General features: G+C 40.6%; 1 protein-coding gene across 2 annotated transcripts in view; it reads left to right on the top strand.

The window, feature by feature from the left end:
* Positions 1 to 611: 611 nt before the first annotated feature.
* The window catches only part of tprb (translocated promoter region b, nuclear basket protein), a 25,392-nt gene continuing 9,157 nt past the window's right edge, over positions 612 to 16,846 (top strand). For both annotated transcript variants that reach the window (XM_042417618.1, XM_042417617.1), the window contains exons 1-35: positions 612 to 797; positions 1,133 to 1,237; positions 1,331 to 1,404; positions 2,603 to 2,699; positions 2,788 to 2,891; positions 3,045 to 3,209; positions 3,594 to 3,686; positions 3,860 to 3,940; positions 4,177 to 4,264; positions 4,449 to 4,589; positions 4,759 to 4,862; positions 5,157 to 5,354; positions 5,538 to 5,645; positions 5,766 to 5,992; positions 6,683 to 6,846; positions 7,050 to 7,192; positions 8,118 to 8,266; positions 8,371 to 8,533; positions 8,709 to 8,843; positions 8,930 to 9,070; positions 9,251 to 9,419; positions 10,788 to 10,954; positions 11,405 to 11,557; positions 11,775 to 11,891; positions 12,468 to 12,671; positions 12,883 to 13,070; positions 13,242 to 13,389; positions 13,763 to 13,900; positions 14,074 to 14,205; positions 14,344 to 14,474; positions 14,639 to 14,849; positions 15,006 to 15,152; positions 15,445 to 15,643; positions 15,769 to 15,962; positions 16,603 to 16,676. In XM_042417618.1, the coding sequence (XP_042273552.1) occupies positions 647 to 797; positions 1,133 to 1,237; positions 1,331 to 1,404; positions 2,603 to 2,699; positions 2,788 to 2,891; positions 3,045 to 3,209; positions 3,594 to 3,686; positions 3,860 to 3,940; positions 4,177 to 4,264; positions 4,449 to 4,589; positions 4,759 to 4,862; positions 5,157 to 5,354; positions 5,538 to 5,645; positions 5,766 to 5,992; positions 6,683 to 6,846; positions 7,050 to 7,192; positions 8,118 to 8,266; positions 8,371 to 8,533; positions 8,709 to 8,843; positions 8,930 to 9,070; positions 9,251 to 9,419; positions 10,788 to 10,954; positions 11,405 to 11,557; positions 11,775 to 11,891; positions 12,468 to 12,671; positions 12,883 to 13,070; positions 13,242 to 13,389; positions 13,763 to 13,900; positions 14,074 to 14,205; positions 14,344 to 14,474; positions 14,639 to 14,849; positions 15,006 to 15,152; positions 15,445 to 15,643; positions 15,769 to 15,962; positions 16,603 to 16,676 (5,003 nt within the window). In that variant the 5' untranslated portion in view covers positions 612 to 646. The remainder of the gene's footprint in view (positions 798 to 1,132; positions 1,238 to 1,330; positions 1,405 to 2,602; positions 2,700 to 2,787; positions 2,892 to 3,044; positions 3,210 to 3,593; positions 3,687 to 3,859; positions 3,941 to 4,176; positions 4,265 to 4,448; positions 4,590 to 4,758; positions 4,863 to 5,156; positions 5,355 to 5,537; positions 5,646 to 5,765; positions 5,993 to 6,682; positions 6,847 to 7,049; positions 7,193 to 8,117; positions 8,267 to 8,370; positions 8,534 to 8,708; positions 8,844 to 8,929; positions 9,071 to 9,250; positions 9,420 to 10,787; positions 10,955 to 11,404; positions 11,558 to 11,774; positions 11,892 to 12,467; positions 12,672 to 12,882; positions 13,071 to 13,241; positions 13,390 to 13,762; positions 13,901 to 14,073; positions 14,206 to 14,343; positions 14,475 to 14,638; positions 14,850 to 15,005; positions 15,153 to 15,444; positions 15,644 to 15,768; positions 15,963 to 16,602; positions 16,677 to 16,846) is intronic.

Below are 16,846 nucleotides of genomic sequence, written 5' to 3'. Positions count from 1 at the left end.
AAAACATCCTTCAAATGTAAGAAAGGGCAGAAAGCACAAAGACTAGATCAGTGTGTGCGGAATCATGGGCTGGTACTGGTCAGTAAACACCTGGGTGGAAGGTGCAGCTGTGGAGAGGCACAGACTGTGAGCATGATCTGTGACATCACAAATAATTTGGAAGCCAATCCTGGTCCAATATTCAACTTAGACAAGTGTGATGTGGAAACGTCAGCCTCCGGTGCACACAAACAGTGTAGAAGCCCAGTGTAAGTTGTGCACGTGTTGGTGCACATACACTCAGAATGGACTGCACAGGGAAAGATGAGACATCTTGTATCCAACAGGAAATGAAATATATTTGCATATTTTTAATGAGGGAGAAGGAGTTAAGATAATTGAACTTTTTTTGTGGAAAAACCATATACGACACAAATCAGTAGCTAGAGTAGCTAGAGTATTGTATATACATCTTAAAACATGTCTGGAGGGGATCTTTAAGCACCTTGAACTGCCATTTTGTATTAAAAGCGCTATACAAATAAAATTGACTTGACCCGACTAGTGTCAATCGAAAACATACGAGAACTACATCTCCCACAATGCTCCAGTAGCCTTGACAAATTCAAATCGCAAACTGCGCAGACTCGTGGTGCTCTCGGGAAAAATGGCGGCACTGCTGCTGCAAGAGTTTGAGGGCTCAGAGATATCTAAGCTACCAAAAACAATTCAAAACAAACTCGAGAAGATTCTGTCGGATCAGCAATATGAAATCGATTCTTTGAAAGCACAACAGGAACAATTTAGGGTTGACAACGGTAAGATATCGCTTGTTATTTTGCTAGCTAAGAGTGCTAAAGTGTTTGGCTTTGCTCACCATGTAACGTCACGCACGTTGAAGAACATAGCAAAGTTAAAGTGAATCATTTTGCTTTGGACGTTACTAACATATGAACTTTGAATTGTAGGTTGTTTAATAAATCTATCAACGGCTTTGAGAAGTTGTACTCGATAAATCCTAAGATTGTAATTAACCAAAATGTGATGCTAACTGATGCTAACTTTAGCTCACCTATTTAGCTAACCTTAACGTAAACACGGTGACATTTTCTGACGTTTTTGTTTGTTTGTGATGATATTTCTCTTCTTACAGAGCAACACTTCTTTGAGAAAGTGAAACAGCTTGCTCAGTGTCAGGAAGAATTTTTGTCCCAGACTCAAGAACACCTTAAACTCAAAGAAGAGTTCACCAAGCTCGGTAATAATGAACTTTTTAATATTGCTTACACACATTATTACCTTGACTTAGCTTCTCTTAGCTAATAACAGTATGATTTGGGCTTTTTTTTAGAGGATGAACTCAAAGGTGTGCGTGAGAAGAACAAGGAATACGAAAATGTCCAAGACAAGTTGTCATCAGAGCAGGTATGGCTAACAAAATATGCTTTGTTTATGTGTTGTGTATTGCTTAATTATTTCTTTCACTCTTTAATCTGTTTTGTTAGCTTCCGATTCGGGTCAAAGGGAAACGTAAATAATGATATTTAGCGTCTGATTCTCCGTTTTTGCGCCACTTAAACTTGTGGAAAAAGTGTTAGACCTTGTACCAAAAGCCTTGGCGTTGTTTAAACCCACTTTCAGATTTGAGAAACCTTTATTTTGCTTATAAAAACCGAGAATGCAGACCACATTAGATCAGGTCAACCCACTATACTTAGACTTGTCAAATTTAGACCACATTAACAAGGAGACTCTAGAGAGTCATTAAAACAGTTTCAGATTTGTGAAACATCTATTCTATTTGTGAAAACAGTGTCATCTATTTTCCTGTGCGCTGCTGCATATTACATTTTATGATTTACAACATAGTTACAGAAATATTTTAATATAAGAGATGTATTTTCCTTGCATTTCTTTCGTAGAATTGTTTATGGACATACTTTATGGAGATCAGTATCTTGAGAAATGTCAGATGAATAAGCATATTCAACTCAGTGTTTAAATAGGCTAGTAAACAGGAAACACGTGCTTGAAGTTGTCAGTAGAGCTGCAACAATTAGTGAATTAAACGATCAGTCAATCAGCAGAATATTAATCAGCAACTATTTTGATAATCATTGCAGTCATTTTTCAAGCAAGAATAAAAAGTATTCTTAAGTTTTAGCTTCAAAAATGTAAGGATTTGCAGCTCTGTCTTATATGACAGTAAAGTGAATATAATTAGGTTTTGGTCTGTTGATCAGACGAAGACATCACTATGGGCTTGGAGAAATTGTAAATGGGAAAATAAAAAAATATTTCCACTACTTTTTTTTAACATTATATAATCTAGGAAATTAATACAATAAGCAAGAAAATAAACAGCAGATTAATCCATAATGAAATTAACTGTTAGTTGCAGCCCTATTTGTCCGTCACACAGGCTCCTGATTGGATGGAATAAAGGATCAAGTAAATATTAGCTGTACAGAAGTGAAATGTGACCATACCTTTTTAATTGAGCTGACTGATGGGGAAATTTTGATGACTACTAAAACTCCAGATATAGTCAGTACAAGTAAAACTTTATTTGTAAGCCATGCCCAGCAATCACTGTGATTAATATTGAGACATATGTCTATAGACTCTGCTCTCAAAAGCCAAAGAGGAACTGGAGGGAGAAAAGCGAGAACTTATGCGAACACTGGAGAGGAGATCCTTGGAAGTGGAGCATTTAAATGGTATGTACAGATTTATAAGTCTGGAGACATTTCTTAAAACGTTTTGTATTGACATAGTAATACATTCTTCTTTCTGCTGTCCCACAAGATGACTTGAGGCAACTTAATGATAAGTTGGTGGAAGTCAACACCTCTAAAATGGCTCTGCAGATGAAGTTGGATGAGCTTGAAGCGGCCGAAGTCAACATTAAAGTGAGCCATGCTGTTCTTTTCATAGTGATTTGAATATATTAACATCAGATCTGTTTACAGAGGAAGTGACTTTGTGAACAGTTAGTACCCTCTAGTATACATGTATACACTTATAAACAAATAACTGAATGTTTTGGTGATTTGTCGTTCCAGTACAAGGAGAAGCGTATGGAACAAGAGAAGGAGCTGCTGAATGGCCAAACATCTTGGCTTAATGAGGAGTTGAAGGCCAAGAGTGAGGAACTGTTGTCCCTGTCCCGACAGAAGGGTAACGAGATCCTGGAACTGAAATGCAACCTGGAGAACAAAGAAGATGAGGCATGTTTCTTTACTTTACTTCATATTTACAGTTTCATTTTAGCAGATGCTTTTTATATATATCATAGAATATATAAAGTATAAATTTATATATTCATCTTACAGTGATAATGATGATAAGAATAATTAAGTTTGTCAAACTGCATCACATTTTGTAGAGCTGGTTGTGATACACAAACTAGTAGCTTTGCACCTTAACAAAGATGGTGTCTGGAGGTACTTTGCAGTTTACTTCATAACCAGTCACATTCAGCCTAGTGCTCATTGAAACTTGGCTATTGGCAGATTCTCTATGTCTTCACTTAATATAAGCATTTTTTGAATGACTGTCATCACATGTCATGGTCAACACTTAATTATGTTTTTTTTGTGTGTGATTTCCAGTTGACCAGACTCCAAGACCAAGTGGGCAGTTTGAAGACTTCAAATGAGAACCTTCAGACACAGAATGAGGACATGATCAGCAAACTGAGAGAAGTATGTGTGTGCTGTTTTCTTGCAGCCTCCCTTAAGTTTCCAGTTTGTCTTGTTTTAAGTCAGAGAATAATTACACTTTGTCATGTGTATTCTGCAACACAATTACAATTATTGTAACACTGAGTGTAAAATTTAATAAGTGAAGTTAATGTCTGGATGTTTACTCTTTTTAGGCCAAGGAGCAGCAAGCCACCATGGAGGAAAAGTTCAGAAATGAGCTGAATGCCAACATCAAGCTTTCCAATTTATACAAGGTTTGTTCCTGTGTTAGAGCAAACCTAAGTAGTCCAGTGTTTTTACACCAACAAAACATTTACTCCCAGTTCACATTTCAAATTTCATTTTTAGTCCACAGAGTGTCACTGTTTCACAGTTTTGGAATATGCAAGCATACCTTGAACCTTTGGCTTATTTGATTAGATAAGATATTATGTTTTTTGCAGTAAAGATATAATAGATGCCAACATTAACCCTTTCGTTGTGGCGGCAGGGAGCAGCAGCAGATTCTGAGGCGAAAAGTGAAGAGCTGAGTCGTGCAGTGGAGGAGCTGAATAAGCTGCTAAAAGATGCTGGAGAAGGTGAGAGGCTACCACAGAATCACCATAACAGCCATTTCCATTATGTAACAGTTGTCCTCTTTCTAGAAGGAGACAGTCTGACCATGCTTAATTGTGTTTGATTAGGTTTATGACTTAATTGCTAAATGAGTTTCCAGTTGTTGGTGCTCACGGTCATTTGTTGTGTTTCTTCCTGTCGCTGCAGCCAACAAGGCCCTTGAGGGGAAGTTGCAGGAGATGAATGGTGCCACAGACAACGCTGTTGCTGAGCTAAAGGAGAGGATCCAGGGGCTCGAGAAAGAACTGGACAACGCCAATGAGCTGCTGTCTAATTCTAAACTTAGAGGTCAGTTGGGCTGAATTTAGTCCTGTCTGTGTCTTTGTAACACAGGTTTACATTTAGGACATACAAATTCCATGAAGTTGACGTGATGCCTTGTAGGGATTGTATTGTTTTGGGGTTTTTTTTAAATAACAATGACTTATGATCTGTGTTCTCCTCTTTGTATGTCTAGGCCCTGTTGGCACAACATCTTTGCTCACAGAGGAGCAAATGACAACAATGTCTCCAACAGCAGCTGCTGTATCCAAGATAAAACCTGGAATGAAGCTGACCGAGGTATGTGTAACTAAATATCAACACCCTAAATGCAGACTTTATTGTAAATGCTCTTACTTGGCTTGTATAAATGAGTTTGCTGTTGATGAGCTCCAAGGGACTGACAAAAATGGATTTTCTGTATCACATGATGTAACGCCATCTATAGACCATCTTATGGTTCAGCTGTTGGACGATGACATTTTCAGTCCACCATTAAGGGACTAATTTGATTGTTTTTTAGTCTGGTTGTTGTTGGTTTTCTTGTGTTATTTAGACATGAGATGTCAGTTGTATTTATTTATTTTTGGCCAGTTGTATACTGCTTATGTGGAGAGCCAGGAGCAGTTGCAGCTGGAGCGCCTGGAGAACAAGCGGGTCAACAAGTACCTTGATGATATAGTGCAGGAAGTGGAAGCAAAAGCCCCCATCCTCAAACGGCAGAGGGACGAGCATGAGCGCATGCAGAAGTCAGTGGCCAGTCTTTCCACCAAACTGGAGCAGGCTGTTAAGGTTTGTATTGTAGACAAGTTGCCTGCATGTTCAGTAGGACGGGATTTTCTATGAAATTGCATTGGGTAACACTGATAATAATAACTGATAATTTGTTTGTTTTGAAGATGGTTATATACATTCTGTATTATATCATACCCTCTGCATTTAAAGTCAGCACTGATGAATTCTTGTATGTTTCAGGAGGTGCACCGCCTGCAGAAGGAGGCTGATGAGGCCAACAAGCGCTCCTCTGTCCTGGAAAGGGACAACCAGAGGTGTGAACTGCAGCTCTCAGACATGGCTCAGCAGGTGAGTTCACTCTCGTCTCCCATCTTAAAGGATAATAATAATTATTCTCAGAAAATGAAACCTATAAATAGGTTTCTATAAATGTTTACTTTCAATGTCATCCTTTGCCTTTCTTACTAGGTGCGTGTGCTCCTTATCGAGCTGGAAGAGGCTCGTGGAAACCATGTGGTTCATGAGGAGGAGGTCAGCTCTGCTGATGTCAGCAGCACATCAGAGGTGATCAGTCAACACCTGGTAACCTTCCGCAGTGTGGAAGAGCTGCAGAAGCAGAACCAGCGTCTTCTGGTGGCCCTCAGGGACCTCAGCGATGCACAAGAGAAAGAAGAGTACGAGACCACTGGCACTAAGTATGTTAGAATGTGTGCTGGGTTTTTTGTGTGTGTGTGTGTGTGTGTGTGTGTTCTGTGTGTTTCTCGATGTATTGCCAGCCAAAGTCAGTGATTAGCAACAACACATCTAGGTTTTGGGGGGGGGGGGGGGGTTGTTTTTTTTTTTTAAATCTGCTAAAGAACATGAGAGCGAAGCAACAAATGCCCAAAAAACTGTGTCAAACTCACAATTTCAACTCATCAATTTAATAATTCTATTACGTACATTATACATTCATGAATCCATACTTAAAAATTTAAATATAATTATAAATAACCTAAGAAATCAACCTGTGCTTGACTGCTAGGTTTATTCAAACAATATAGTTGCTCTTACAGTGAATATAAAAATGAATTTCTGAATGTTTTTCATTTAAAATGTTATGGTTTTTCTATCCCTATGATAATATTTTTGGTTCAGTTATTTTTAAATGTATTGTTTTTTGGCATTTAATTTAAGTAGAATTCGGGTAATTTATAGTCTATTTAATCTCAGTCCATTTCACTCTGGTACTCACTTCATTTTTGCTCGTGTCTCAGCATTTTTTTAGAACTATGCAGTCGCACTTAGTTGAGATAGTTGAATATGCAAGTAAACAATGTGTTCCTGTGTGTGTGTGTGTGGTATGACGAAATGTCAGAAGGGCTAATCAGTGTGAACTATCACAGGCGCGGTGAGCTGGAGCAGAGTTTGGAGAAAGCCCAGGTTGAGCTTGAGTCCCTGAAGGAGCAACGCAGCCAGCAGATAAAGATGACTGAGTCCATCGTGAGGCAGAGGGACATGTACCGTGTGCTGCTGGCCCAGGCAACAGGAGTCAGCTTCCCTCAGCAAGGTAACACACACACACACAAAAGATAAGTCATATACAATTGACAGGTGACAGAGCTTCCTGTACACACATTTACCATTTACTACAATTTAAAGTAGTTCATTCTCAGTCAGATCTCAGTGTTTTTCTTTTTGTCACCACAGTAAACTTATACATTGTTACGATTTGTCTATGTGGCTGAACTTCTAAGTGTTTTTTGACTTAAGGTACACCACCTGAGGAGTTCTCCCTGACCTCCACCCCCCGGCGTTCACCCGCAGCCACTCCCACCACAGGAACACCCACTGCACTCGTCTCCATGGCAACAGAGTCTGCTGAAGCATTGGAAGCCAAGGCAGCTTTGCGACAGGTGAGCGCCACGTTTGCCAAAGTAAAGAGTATATTTGCATTTTATTGTTGTTGCATCCATCATTTCAAAGCTCAGCGATTTACAGATGGTGTGTTCATCTCCACATTGTAACAGTTACATTTATTTAGGAGCTCAATACAGCCTGTAGACCTGTTGCATGGCGTATGTTTGAGCAGTGCCCGACATGTGTTCCATGGAAATAAATCTGTCTCTGATTCCTGTAGTTCCAGGTCTGATTACGAAGTATTACCTGATTAAAGTACTCTCGTGGCTTCGACTTTCCCGATTTCTGTATATTACTTGAAAAATAGTGCGGACATTTCTGGATCAGTATCCGCGGAGTGTTACCCACTGCAAGTGATGAGCTTTGGTAATTTTATTATGTGGCCACTAGATGGAAATGTGCCTACACTGAAAGAATCTGTCACATCGTTTACTGTTAGGATTCTTGCATTTTTTTGCCTCTGAATACAGGTAATGCAAATGAGAAAAGTGGAATGAATTCAGTCTTAACTGCAGGCCCAAACTCATATAAACATTTACATTTGAAGACTGACTAATTACACACCTGTGATTCATTTATATAACTTTCATATGGACCTGAATTCATGGACAGTTGAATGAAATTTTGACCGGATTTTGCTTTGGATATGAAAGAGACACTTCTCTCTGTTAAGGATGAAAATTTAAGTTGTTCAATCAACATTTTTGTCACTATTCAATCAGTTAGTCTATAAAAAGAGAGCGACAGTGAAACTAAACTGAAAAGGAAACTTTATTTGGTACTTCAAAAAAAGGCACCAGAAAAATTTGATTCTGTGGTTGAGTAACGTGTCCATTATCCCCCATCAAACTTGTTTTTTTATGTGAAATTGGTATTACAATAATAACCATAGGAAATAAAAATGTCTGGTTACATCTGCAGTTGCAGGAGGTGTTCACTACCTATAAGAAGGAGCGTGTGGAGAGTGACAAGGGACTGACTGAGCAGAGTGAAAAGCTCCAGGAGCAGCTTTCTGACCTCCGCTCCCAGAATGCAAAGATATCCACACAGCTAGAGTTTGCTTCCAAGCGGTGAGTTTGAAATACATTTACATGAGCAGGAACAGAAGTCTGTTGTTTGTCACATAAGAGAGCACATAGGCTACTAGAAAAATGACATGTTTCAATGATGTCAGGTATGAGATGCTGCAGGACAACGTTGAGGGCTACAGGAAAGAGATTGCCTCCCTCAGAGAGAAAGGACAGAAGATGGCCGCGTCCACACAGAAGCATGAGCAAACTATCCACACTTTAAATGAAGATCTGAGAGCTGCAAAGGAGAAACTCGCTATGGCTGAGGTTTGTCTTTGTTTCATCATCCTTTTACTTTTTCCATGGCAATGTTTGTGCCTGAGTGTGTCTTTCTTTGCATTTCTTTAATCACTGAGGAAAATCACACCGGTCTTTGATTTTTCATTTGTCCCGGCTTGCGGGGTCACTGACACATCTGGACTTATCTCCTCCTGCCTCTTAGGGCCGCGCTGAGAGCCTGCGTAAGGAGAGAGACATGCTGAAGCTGGTTGAGTCCAGGTTAAATCAAGAGAAAGAGACAATCCAAAGCCAACAGCAGAGCCAGAACCTGCTGCTGACCAACCTGCAGGCCATTCAGGTAATCTTGAAGTGTGTCATTTCTCACTCGGTGTCACGCACCCAAATAAACATGGTTCAGAATGTCAACTGTTGTATGTTTTTCAGGCCACTCTTGAGCGTTCAGAGACTGATACACGTCAGCGCCTCAACGGCCAGCTGGAGAAACAGGAACGAGAGATCTCCCAGCTACAAAAGAGGCTGGAGCACGAGGTGGAACAGCGCCACCTGCTCAGTAGAAACCAGGAAGTAAGCATCGATTTTTACTGTTGGTGTGTTTTCTGCAAGTGTACAAGATAGTCCACTTAAATTTGATTTTATGGACCATCAAATGTTGTTTTGCCTCACTGATTTAAGGTAATTGGTCATTGATCAGCAGACAGAAAGAACATAGAATGTGTCTTAATTTCACTCTTTTCTCGTGTACAGATCCAATTGATGGAAGCAAAGAGGCAGCTGGAGACACAGGTGGCTTTACACCAGAAGACCAAGGAGCTGCTGAATACTGCCGAGTTGGAGCTCACCACCCACAGGCTGCAGCAAGGCAGCAGCGAAGCACGTCTCGCCCTGAGTGTCCCCTCCACACCCATCATCAGAGGTTGGCACAAACACACACATACAAGCACAAGTACATAGGACAACAGCACAACACACTCAATATGCACCGAGGAATTCAGACATCCACCTAGTGCAAAATGTTTTTTTGCTGGTAGTGCTCAAATCCTATGACTTCAGATTTAACAACAATATCTCAAGTCATTGGAAGCTAAATCATTTATAAAGTCTAAATCATCGTCTGTGTAATTATTGCTTTGTATATGGTTAAACAGCAAGAGAAATAGACGCTTGTTGTTCCAGACATCAATGCTTGTTCCAGCATCACGCGGTTGTATATGCATCGATTTATTTGTCTTATTTTCTCCAAAATAATCAAAGGTATGGCAGTTTTATTTAATGTTCTTTATAGGGGTGGGTACTGAAACTTGGTATTTAACGGGCCCCGGGGCTAAATTATGCTCTATGCTCTCCGTTGATGCTGAGCTCCTCCACACACACACACACACACACACAAACAAACAAACACACACATACACACACGCATCCACAGACGGAGCGAAGTCAGCAAACAGCAGAGCACAGGTGAAGTGAAGATTACTCAAGTTGACAACAATCAAACTTGTTGCTGTAAGTGCAACAAAACCTTCGCAAGTAAAAATTCAATACTTTATCAATACACCTGTTCAACAAGCATGAACATGTAAAAAAGTGATATTTCAAGCTGCTTTTTCCGCAGTCTCTCATCCACCACAGCTATGTTGTACACAACCACAGCGCACTAGCTCAGCTAATAGCTAAAACGAAAGCCGTCTGTATGTAGTCTAACCGTTTAGCTTAGTTTGTCACGACTTAAAATTTGGCACATTCTTGTAAACTTAGCTTGGCTGAGACAAACCAGCCTCTCCCAGTGAATCACATCAGCATCAGAGGGAGGAGGACAGACGACAGGATGAATGACTGATACTGACTGATGTCTGTGTTTTTCATTCGTTCTAAACTTCACTCAGTATTGTGATATCAGTTATATTATTTATTTTATTGGGATATTTGATTTGTTTACAGTGAGATATTGAGTTTATATCCCTGGACCTCCTAGACCCCCCATACCCTCCTAGGTGACTTCATGCCTTCGGCGCTAGTCATTGTGCAGCTTTGCCGCACAACCTGGACACCAGTAGAAAAAACTTTTCTCACCAGCACCCATGAGTTCATATGAAACCAGACCCGGTAAAGGTCAATTCAGTGTCTAAACCATAGTCTTTCAAATGTTTGTGGGTTTTAAGCAGACTCTTAACTATGTAATGGTATTTTCATTAGTCCTCATCCATCTTAATATTATTCCAATACTAGTAGTACTCTTCTAAAATGTGCCTGACTCACTCATGCCACTGATTCTTCCTGCTCTCAGGCTTGCAGGCTTCAGATCAAGACAGAGAGGACCTGCAGGGCCGCCTACGTCTGGCTGAAACCCGGGCAGAAGAGCTGGCAGAGAGCCTCAGGGCAGCCACCTCCAGCATGGAGCAGTACAGAGCCATGGCTCAGAGCCTGGAGGAGTCTCTGGATAAAGAGAAACAGGTGGGGGACACTATCATGAAACAAACCCAAACTGTCAGCGTTCCTCCCCTCATAAATCAATTGACCACAAAAAAGATCATGAAAAAATTACCTGCACACATAAAAAGTATGTGGGAGTCAGATATTCCAGCCTCAAGTCAAGTCAGTTTTATTTGTATAGCCCAATATCAGTTTGTGTCAAACTGCTAACATTTTGGTGTATTTTATTTAATCATCTGAGTAGCCTTTGATGCCTTGTTAAAACACTATAAACATGTATTGTACAAAAATCAATTTAATAAAGTCAATAAAGTTCCATTAAAGTTTTAAAAAGACATGTTTGGTGATTAGTCACATATATCTGAACGCTTAGCTTTGAAAACCTTTTGGATAATATTGCATATTTAGAAATTCATGGAGAAGATAATTGTTGTGTAACATTTTCATAATTGCAAAATGTTTAACATGCAGGTAACGGAGCAGGCACGCTCCTCCATTGAAGCCCGTATGAAGGAGGCTGAGGAGCAGCACAGCAGGCTGCAGGAGAAGCTTGTGGAAGCAGAGAAAGAGAAACAAGACTTACAGGAGCAAAAGCAGAGAGCCTTGGTCTCTCTGGAGGACCAGGTAATCAAAATCCCACAATATTAAATTATGTTGTACACAAATTAAGTCCAAGTATTGCTGTACGTTTTCCTTTTAAAAATAGCAGTTCACTATTTTATTGACCCACCAGATTTGACCTTCTGAGAATTGTTTTGGTTGCCAGTTTTGGTCTCAATTATACAAGCAAGGAAAACTGTTGATAATTGTCTTTTTTGTCGTGTGTGTGTGTGTTTGTTAGATAAACGGTTTAAGGAGGAATCTAAGCAGTGCCCAGGCAGATCACCAGGCAGCACTACTGCGAGTGACAGTCGCTGAAGCCCAGCAGCAACAGGCTCTACAAGACAGCCAGGAGCAGGTAAGCAGTTATTAGAAAATTAATTGTAGAAGAGTGTGATCATGATCAGTTCTTCCTATTGGGAATTCCCAATTAGGGCTCCTAAGATTGCCAGTTATTGTTGGTAAAATCAGCTAATCTGATACCGATCCCCATTTGCTTCCTGTCTTCATGAGAGAAACTTTTTCTGTAAAAGCCACCACATTTCCTCATGACCATGTTTATACCCATAATATTGTACTAGTTCAATTTCATGCTATATTCCTCAGAACAACTATTTAGAGAATAGAGTAGAGATTCATTAAAAAACCCTCTAAAATCTATAGAGGTTTTGAAACCTATTACAAACAGCCATTTCTACATGTCTTACATTTAGTAAAATTGCCAACCAGATGATTTGATGGATCAGTCAGTGAAAAAGAAAGTGAGCAAAGTCCAGTCTGCTCCATACTGAATTCATGTCTAGTATTTAATATTGTCCAGTAACAAAAAGTGGCAGCTGCAGTTGGTGGACATTTTTATGCTTTTAAAACGATGATATAGAATGAAATTAGCCCTCTATGGAAAGATGATATATCTTTTTTCCTTATTCTCAAGGCTAAGCTGGCAGCTGAAGCACAAGATAAGTATGAGCGGGAGATGATGCTTCATGCAGCAGATGTGGAGGCCCTGCAGGCTGCTAAGGCTCAGGCCCTGCAAGCCATGGAGCTCAGACACCAGCTGGAGGAAAGATCCCAGAGGGTCCAAGCTGAGCTACTGGAGGCCAGAGTCTCCTGGGGGGAGCAGGAAAAGATCCTCAAGGTTGGTTGTAGAGCTGATTAAATAGATGGATATGTGATGACCAGATTGGAGTATATATTATTAATATGTAGTTTCAAAAATTTAGCAATAACTTTTGGATTGCATTCTATTGTAAGTCTTTGCATTTGTTATAAGTATTGTTCTAATCCTTGTAGATCAATATTTGACAAAATGGCCATATTAATCTTAATATTTTTCCCTCATCTCACAGGAGGAGATGTCCAAGATAGAGAACCGCCATGAGGAGTTGCAGACACAGAACGCCCTCCTGCACGAGCAGATCCAAACAATGAGTAGCAAGATGGCTGACAATTTACAGCGTGCCGCAAGTGAGAGTCCCATGAACATCTCTCTGACTGAAGAAGGCAAATCTCAAGACCAAGTCCTAGAGATTCTCAGGTAACATATGTTCATGTATATATCAAATCACACATCAAACAAATCGTTCTTTTATTTAAGGAGTCCTACATATAAAATCTATGATAGTAAATTTGGAAAAGCCATCCATCTTGTTCCTGTTCTTCCTTGCTATTCCCTGTTTTTGAGATCCTTATCTGATCTCTATCACAGGTTCGTGCGTCGGGAAAAGGAGCTTGCAGAGTCTCGTTTTGAGGTTGCCCAAGGAGAGAGTTTGCGTTACCGTCTGAGGGTGGAGCACCTGGAACGAGAGCTGAAGGAGGTGCAGGACAGCTTGAGTGCTGCAAGGGAGAGGATGCAGGTATGCTTTTATACTCAATGACCCCACAATTAGCAATAATGTTGTTTACAGCAACTACTCGTCTGCAACAAAGTTAGATTGCTGCATTGTGGGTGCAGGGTTGGCAGACTGAAAAATCTGTTCTGTGGATTTTCTTTAATAGTAACTCAAGATTATTGGAAATAGGAAGATTTAGAATCTCTTTTCATGGATGTTTTTGTTTCTTTATAGTAAAATCCTCTATTTCTATCCTCTATTTCTCAGTTCAAGGACATTTTACTCTCTGAAATACGCTAAAAAGACACAAATGTACAAAGAATTGTAATCTGGCCAGGAGGACTCCAACCTTAAGAATACTGTATGTGACAATAAGCCCAATGCTCATCTGACTCAGGTGACAGCAAAGACTCTGGCTCAGCATGATGAACTGATGAAGAAGACAGAAACTATGAGCATCCTGATGGAGACAAACAAGATGCTGAGAGAGGAGAAGGACAAGATGGAGCAAGAACTGCAGCAAACCCAAGCTAAGGTAACAGTTGCATTTCTTTCAAGAATAGAGTGTACTACAACTATAGGTGTACACATTTAACTACTTCAATCCAAATCCTCTATTATCCTGCTATTACAATCTGGTTTTTGGGCAGTATGCTTCAGTGAACCTCCAAATCCACTTGGTTTCAGTACATCTTGTTTGTGTTTCAGGTGCAAAAGCTGGAGTCAGACATCATGCCACTGCAGCAGGCTAACTCCGAGCTGAGTGAGAAGAGCGGTATGCTGCAGGCGGAGAAGAAGATACTGGAAGAAGAGATCAAGCGCTGGAAGGCTCGGACCCAGGTCAGTGAAAAGACTAGAAAGTAAACCAATAAAGCTGCATATAGGAAGGGGGTTAAGATAAACAATACGACTATATTATTCCTAATGTTTTTATCTGTTCACACCACTAACTCACAGCATTTTGTCCTGTTGTTTTAGCATTTGGTGAGCCAGCAGAAAGATTCAGATCCAGAAGAGTACAAGCGACTGCATTCTGAGAAGGAGGCACACCTCAAACGTATTCAGCAGCTCAGCGAGGAGAGCAACAGACTTAAAGCAGAGGTGGCCAGGTGAGGGATTATAAATGATGTTACAGACCAATCTGTTTCTCCATGCAATCTGAGTGATCTGTTTGACTGTAATTGTAGTGATAATTCATCTTCATCCCTCAATTCTACCCAATGTTTCTGCCCCGTCGTCATGAATTTTCCTGATCTCTTCATTCTCTCTATAGGACCAATAATCTAACAACATCCCTGCAAAGCCAGATACAGAGCTTGCGTGACAACATGAGTAAGACAACTGATGAGAGAAATTCGCTAAAGAAGGAGATTGAGACCAAGAACCAGGAGCTCCAGGAGAAGGTGCGGACAATCACCCAGGTCAAGAAGATTGGACGCCGCTACAAGACTCAATATGATGAGCTAAAAGTGGAGCATGACAAGGTGAGAGCTCAGGAGCTGTCCTAGTCTTTAATCCAGAGCTTGAAAAGAAGAGCATGGTTGTATTATACGCTTCAATCCATTGGAAACAGTCGACTAATTCCACCATTGTTGTGCTGGTTTAAGCATAATTAATCTTTCATGGTGTATGTCCTCCAGATGGTAGCTGAGGCCGCGGCAGGTCCATCCCAAGAAGAGGAGGCTCGTCAAGCCTCAGTTCAGGAACTACAGAGCCTCAAAGATTCTCTGAGCCAGGCGGAAACCAGGACCAAAGAGCTGGAGGGACAACTGGAGAACATAAACAAGGTTAGACATCACAAGTCACTCGGGTTTGAGCTAAAAGTTTTGACTGGGCTGTACGCTCTGTAGCCGGGCTCATGTTCCCCTCAGCCTCTTATCAGAGAGGCAGAGCACTGCACTGTGATCAGCTTGAGAGATCATATAACTTGCATAGTTTAAGCCATTGCAAAAGTAATCTTGAAACAGTCAGTAACTAGACAGCATTAATTAATATGCCCCATCCACTGAATAAGCATTCTTGACTTTTTTATTTGCATACAATCATTCGTTTGCACCTTGTCTTCCTGGCCTGCCTCAGGTGGTTTCAGAGCGTGAGACTGAGGTGCGCAACACCCAGGAACAGTCATCCAGGTTGCAGGCAGAGCTGACCAGGCTGAGGCAGGAGCTGCAGGATAAGGCTTCCCAGGAGGATACACTGAGACAGCAGATGGCAGACAAGGAGGACAAGACCAGGAAAGCCATCGTTTATGCCAAGCAGAAGATCAGCCAGCTCATGGGTGAGAGGGTGTTCCTTACATTACCACCAGTCCTTATCTTCTAGATTCTTCTCCCCATCTGCTGGTTATTCTAGTGTTTCTTGTATGTTTTATTGGAATCTGAGACCAAACTAATTTATGCCCAGGCACCAAAGACCAGTTGCAGAAGGAAAATGAGGAGCTAAAGCAGCAGCGTGAGGAGTTGGAGGTGCGAGTGAGTGCTCTCAAGTCCCAATATGAAGGCCGTCTGAGTCGACAGGAGAGAGAACTGAGAGACCTGCGAGGTCAGCAGGAGAGACAAGAGCAAAGAGACGAGCCAGCTGAGGCAGGTCCTAGCAAGGTGAGAATCTGCTTTAAAGTTGTTTTTTAAATAATAACTTATTTCTATTTTTGTCTAAATGCATTAATCTAAACAAAAGACGGACTGTTTACCATGTAATTGCATGAATATTTTTCTTAGATTTTTTTTTTTACTTTTTTTTTTTCAGTAAATTTGAATACCCATGGAGACATCCAGTCAAATGTTAATGCAGGTTGCTGAGACAAGCATGAAGCAAACTGAAAATAAACAAAGTTCTTTTAGCACTTTTGTGGAGTCATTAGTTTCTTAGTCATTAGTTGCCATAAACTAGAAATTACATCAAGTTTTCAGGACTGTAAAATTACCTCAGTTTTTCAGTTTCTGTTCCTAGAGCCAAAGAGCATTTTTAAAGTTTAATGCTGTGTCATGTCATTATATGAGACAACTGCTCTTCCAGAGGTGATGCCTTGGATACACAATTGACGAGTTAATTTGATAGATTAGAGAATTGCAACTTGCTGACAGTATTGTAGTGCTAAGCGGTACAAGAATGTGAGACATGTCTAAAAAAAGCATGTCCAGTGGTATTGTTGCAAGTGTGGGTGGAACTACAGTATCATGACTTGAAGCATCTTGTTGGTCTCCATTGTGACTTTTGTCTCTCTGTCCTGATTTTTAGACCCAGGAGCAGCAGAGGAGCACAGAACAGAGACAGATCAGTCTGAAAACTACCCCAGCTGCTGACAGGGGCAGGTATGATACACAACTGCAAAAGCTGCTTGTCATATATATACGTTTACTGCAGTGCAACAGGGGTACATAGGAGTGAACAGACCATACTTTTTCCTTCAGTTGTTTTTACTTGTTCAAATATTTCTTATTATACAATGTACTTCAGTCCTAGTGGAGTCATTACTCAAGCC

Source organism: Thunnus maccoyii, chromosome 7 (genome assembly GCF_910596095.1).
Source record: "Thunnus maccoyii chromosome 7, fThuMac1.1, whole genome shotgun sequence".
Classification (NCBI taxonomy): domain Eukaryota; kingdom Metazoa; phylum Chordata; class Actinopteri; order Scombriformes; family Scombridae; genus Thunnus; species Thunnus maccoyii.
Note: the sequence above shows the minus strand (reverse complement) of the source record. Positions and strands in the feature narration are given on the sequence as shown.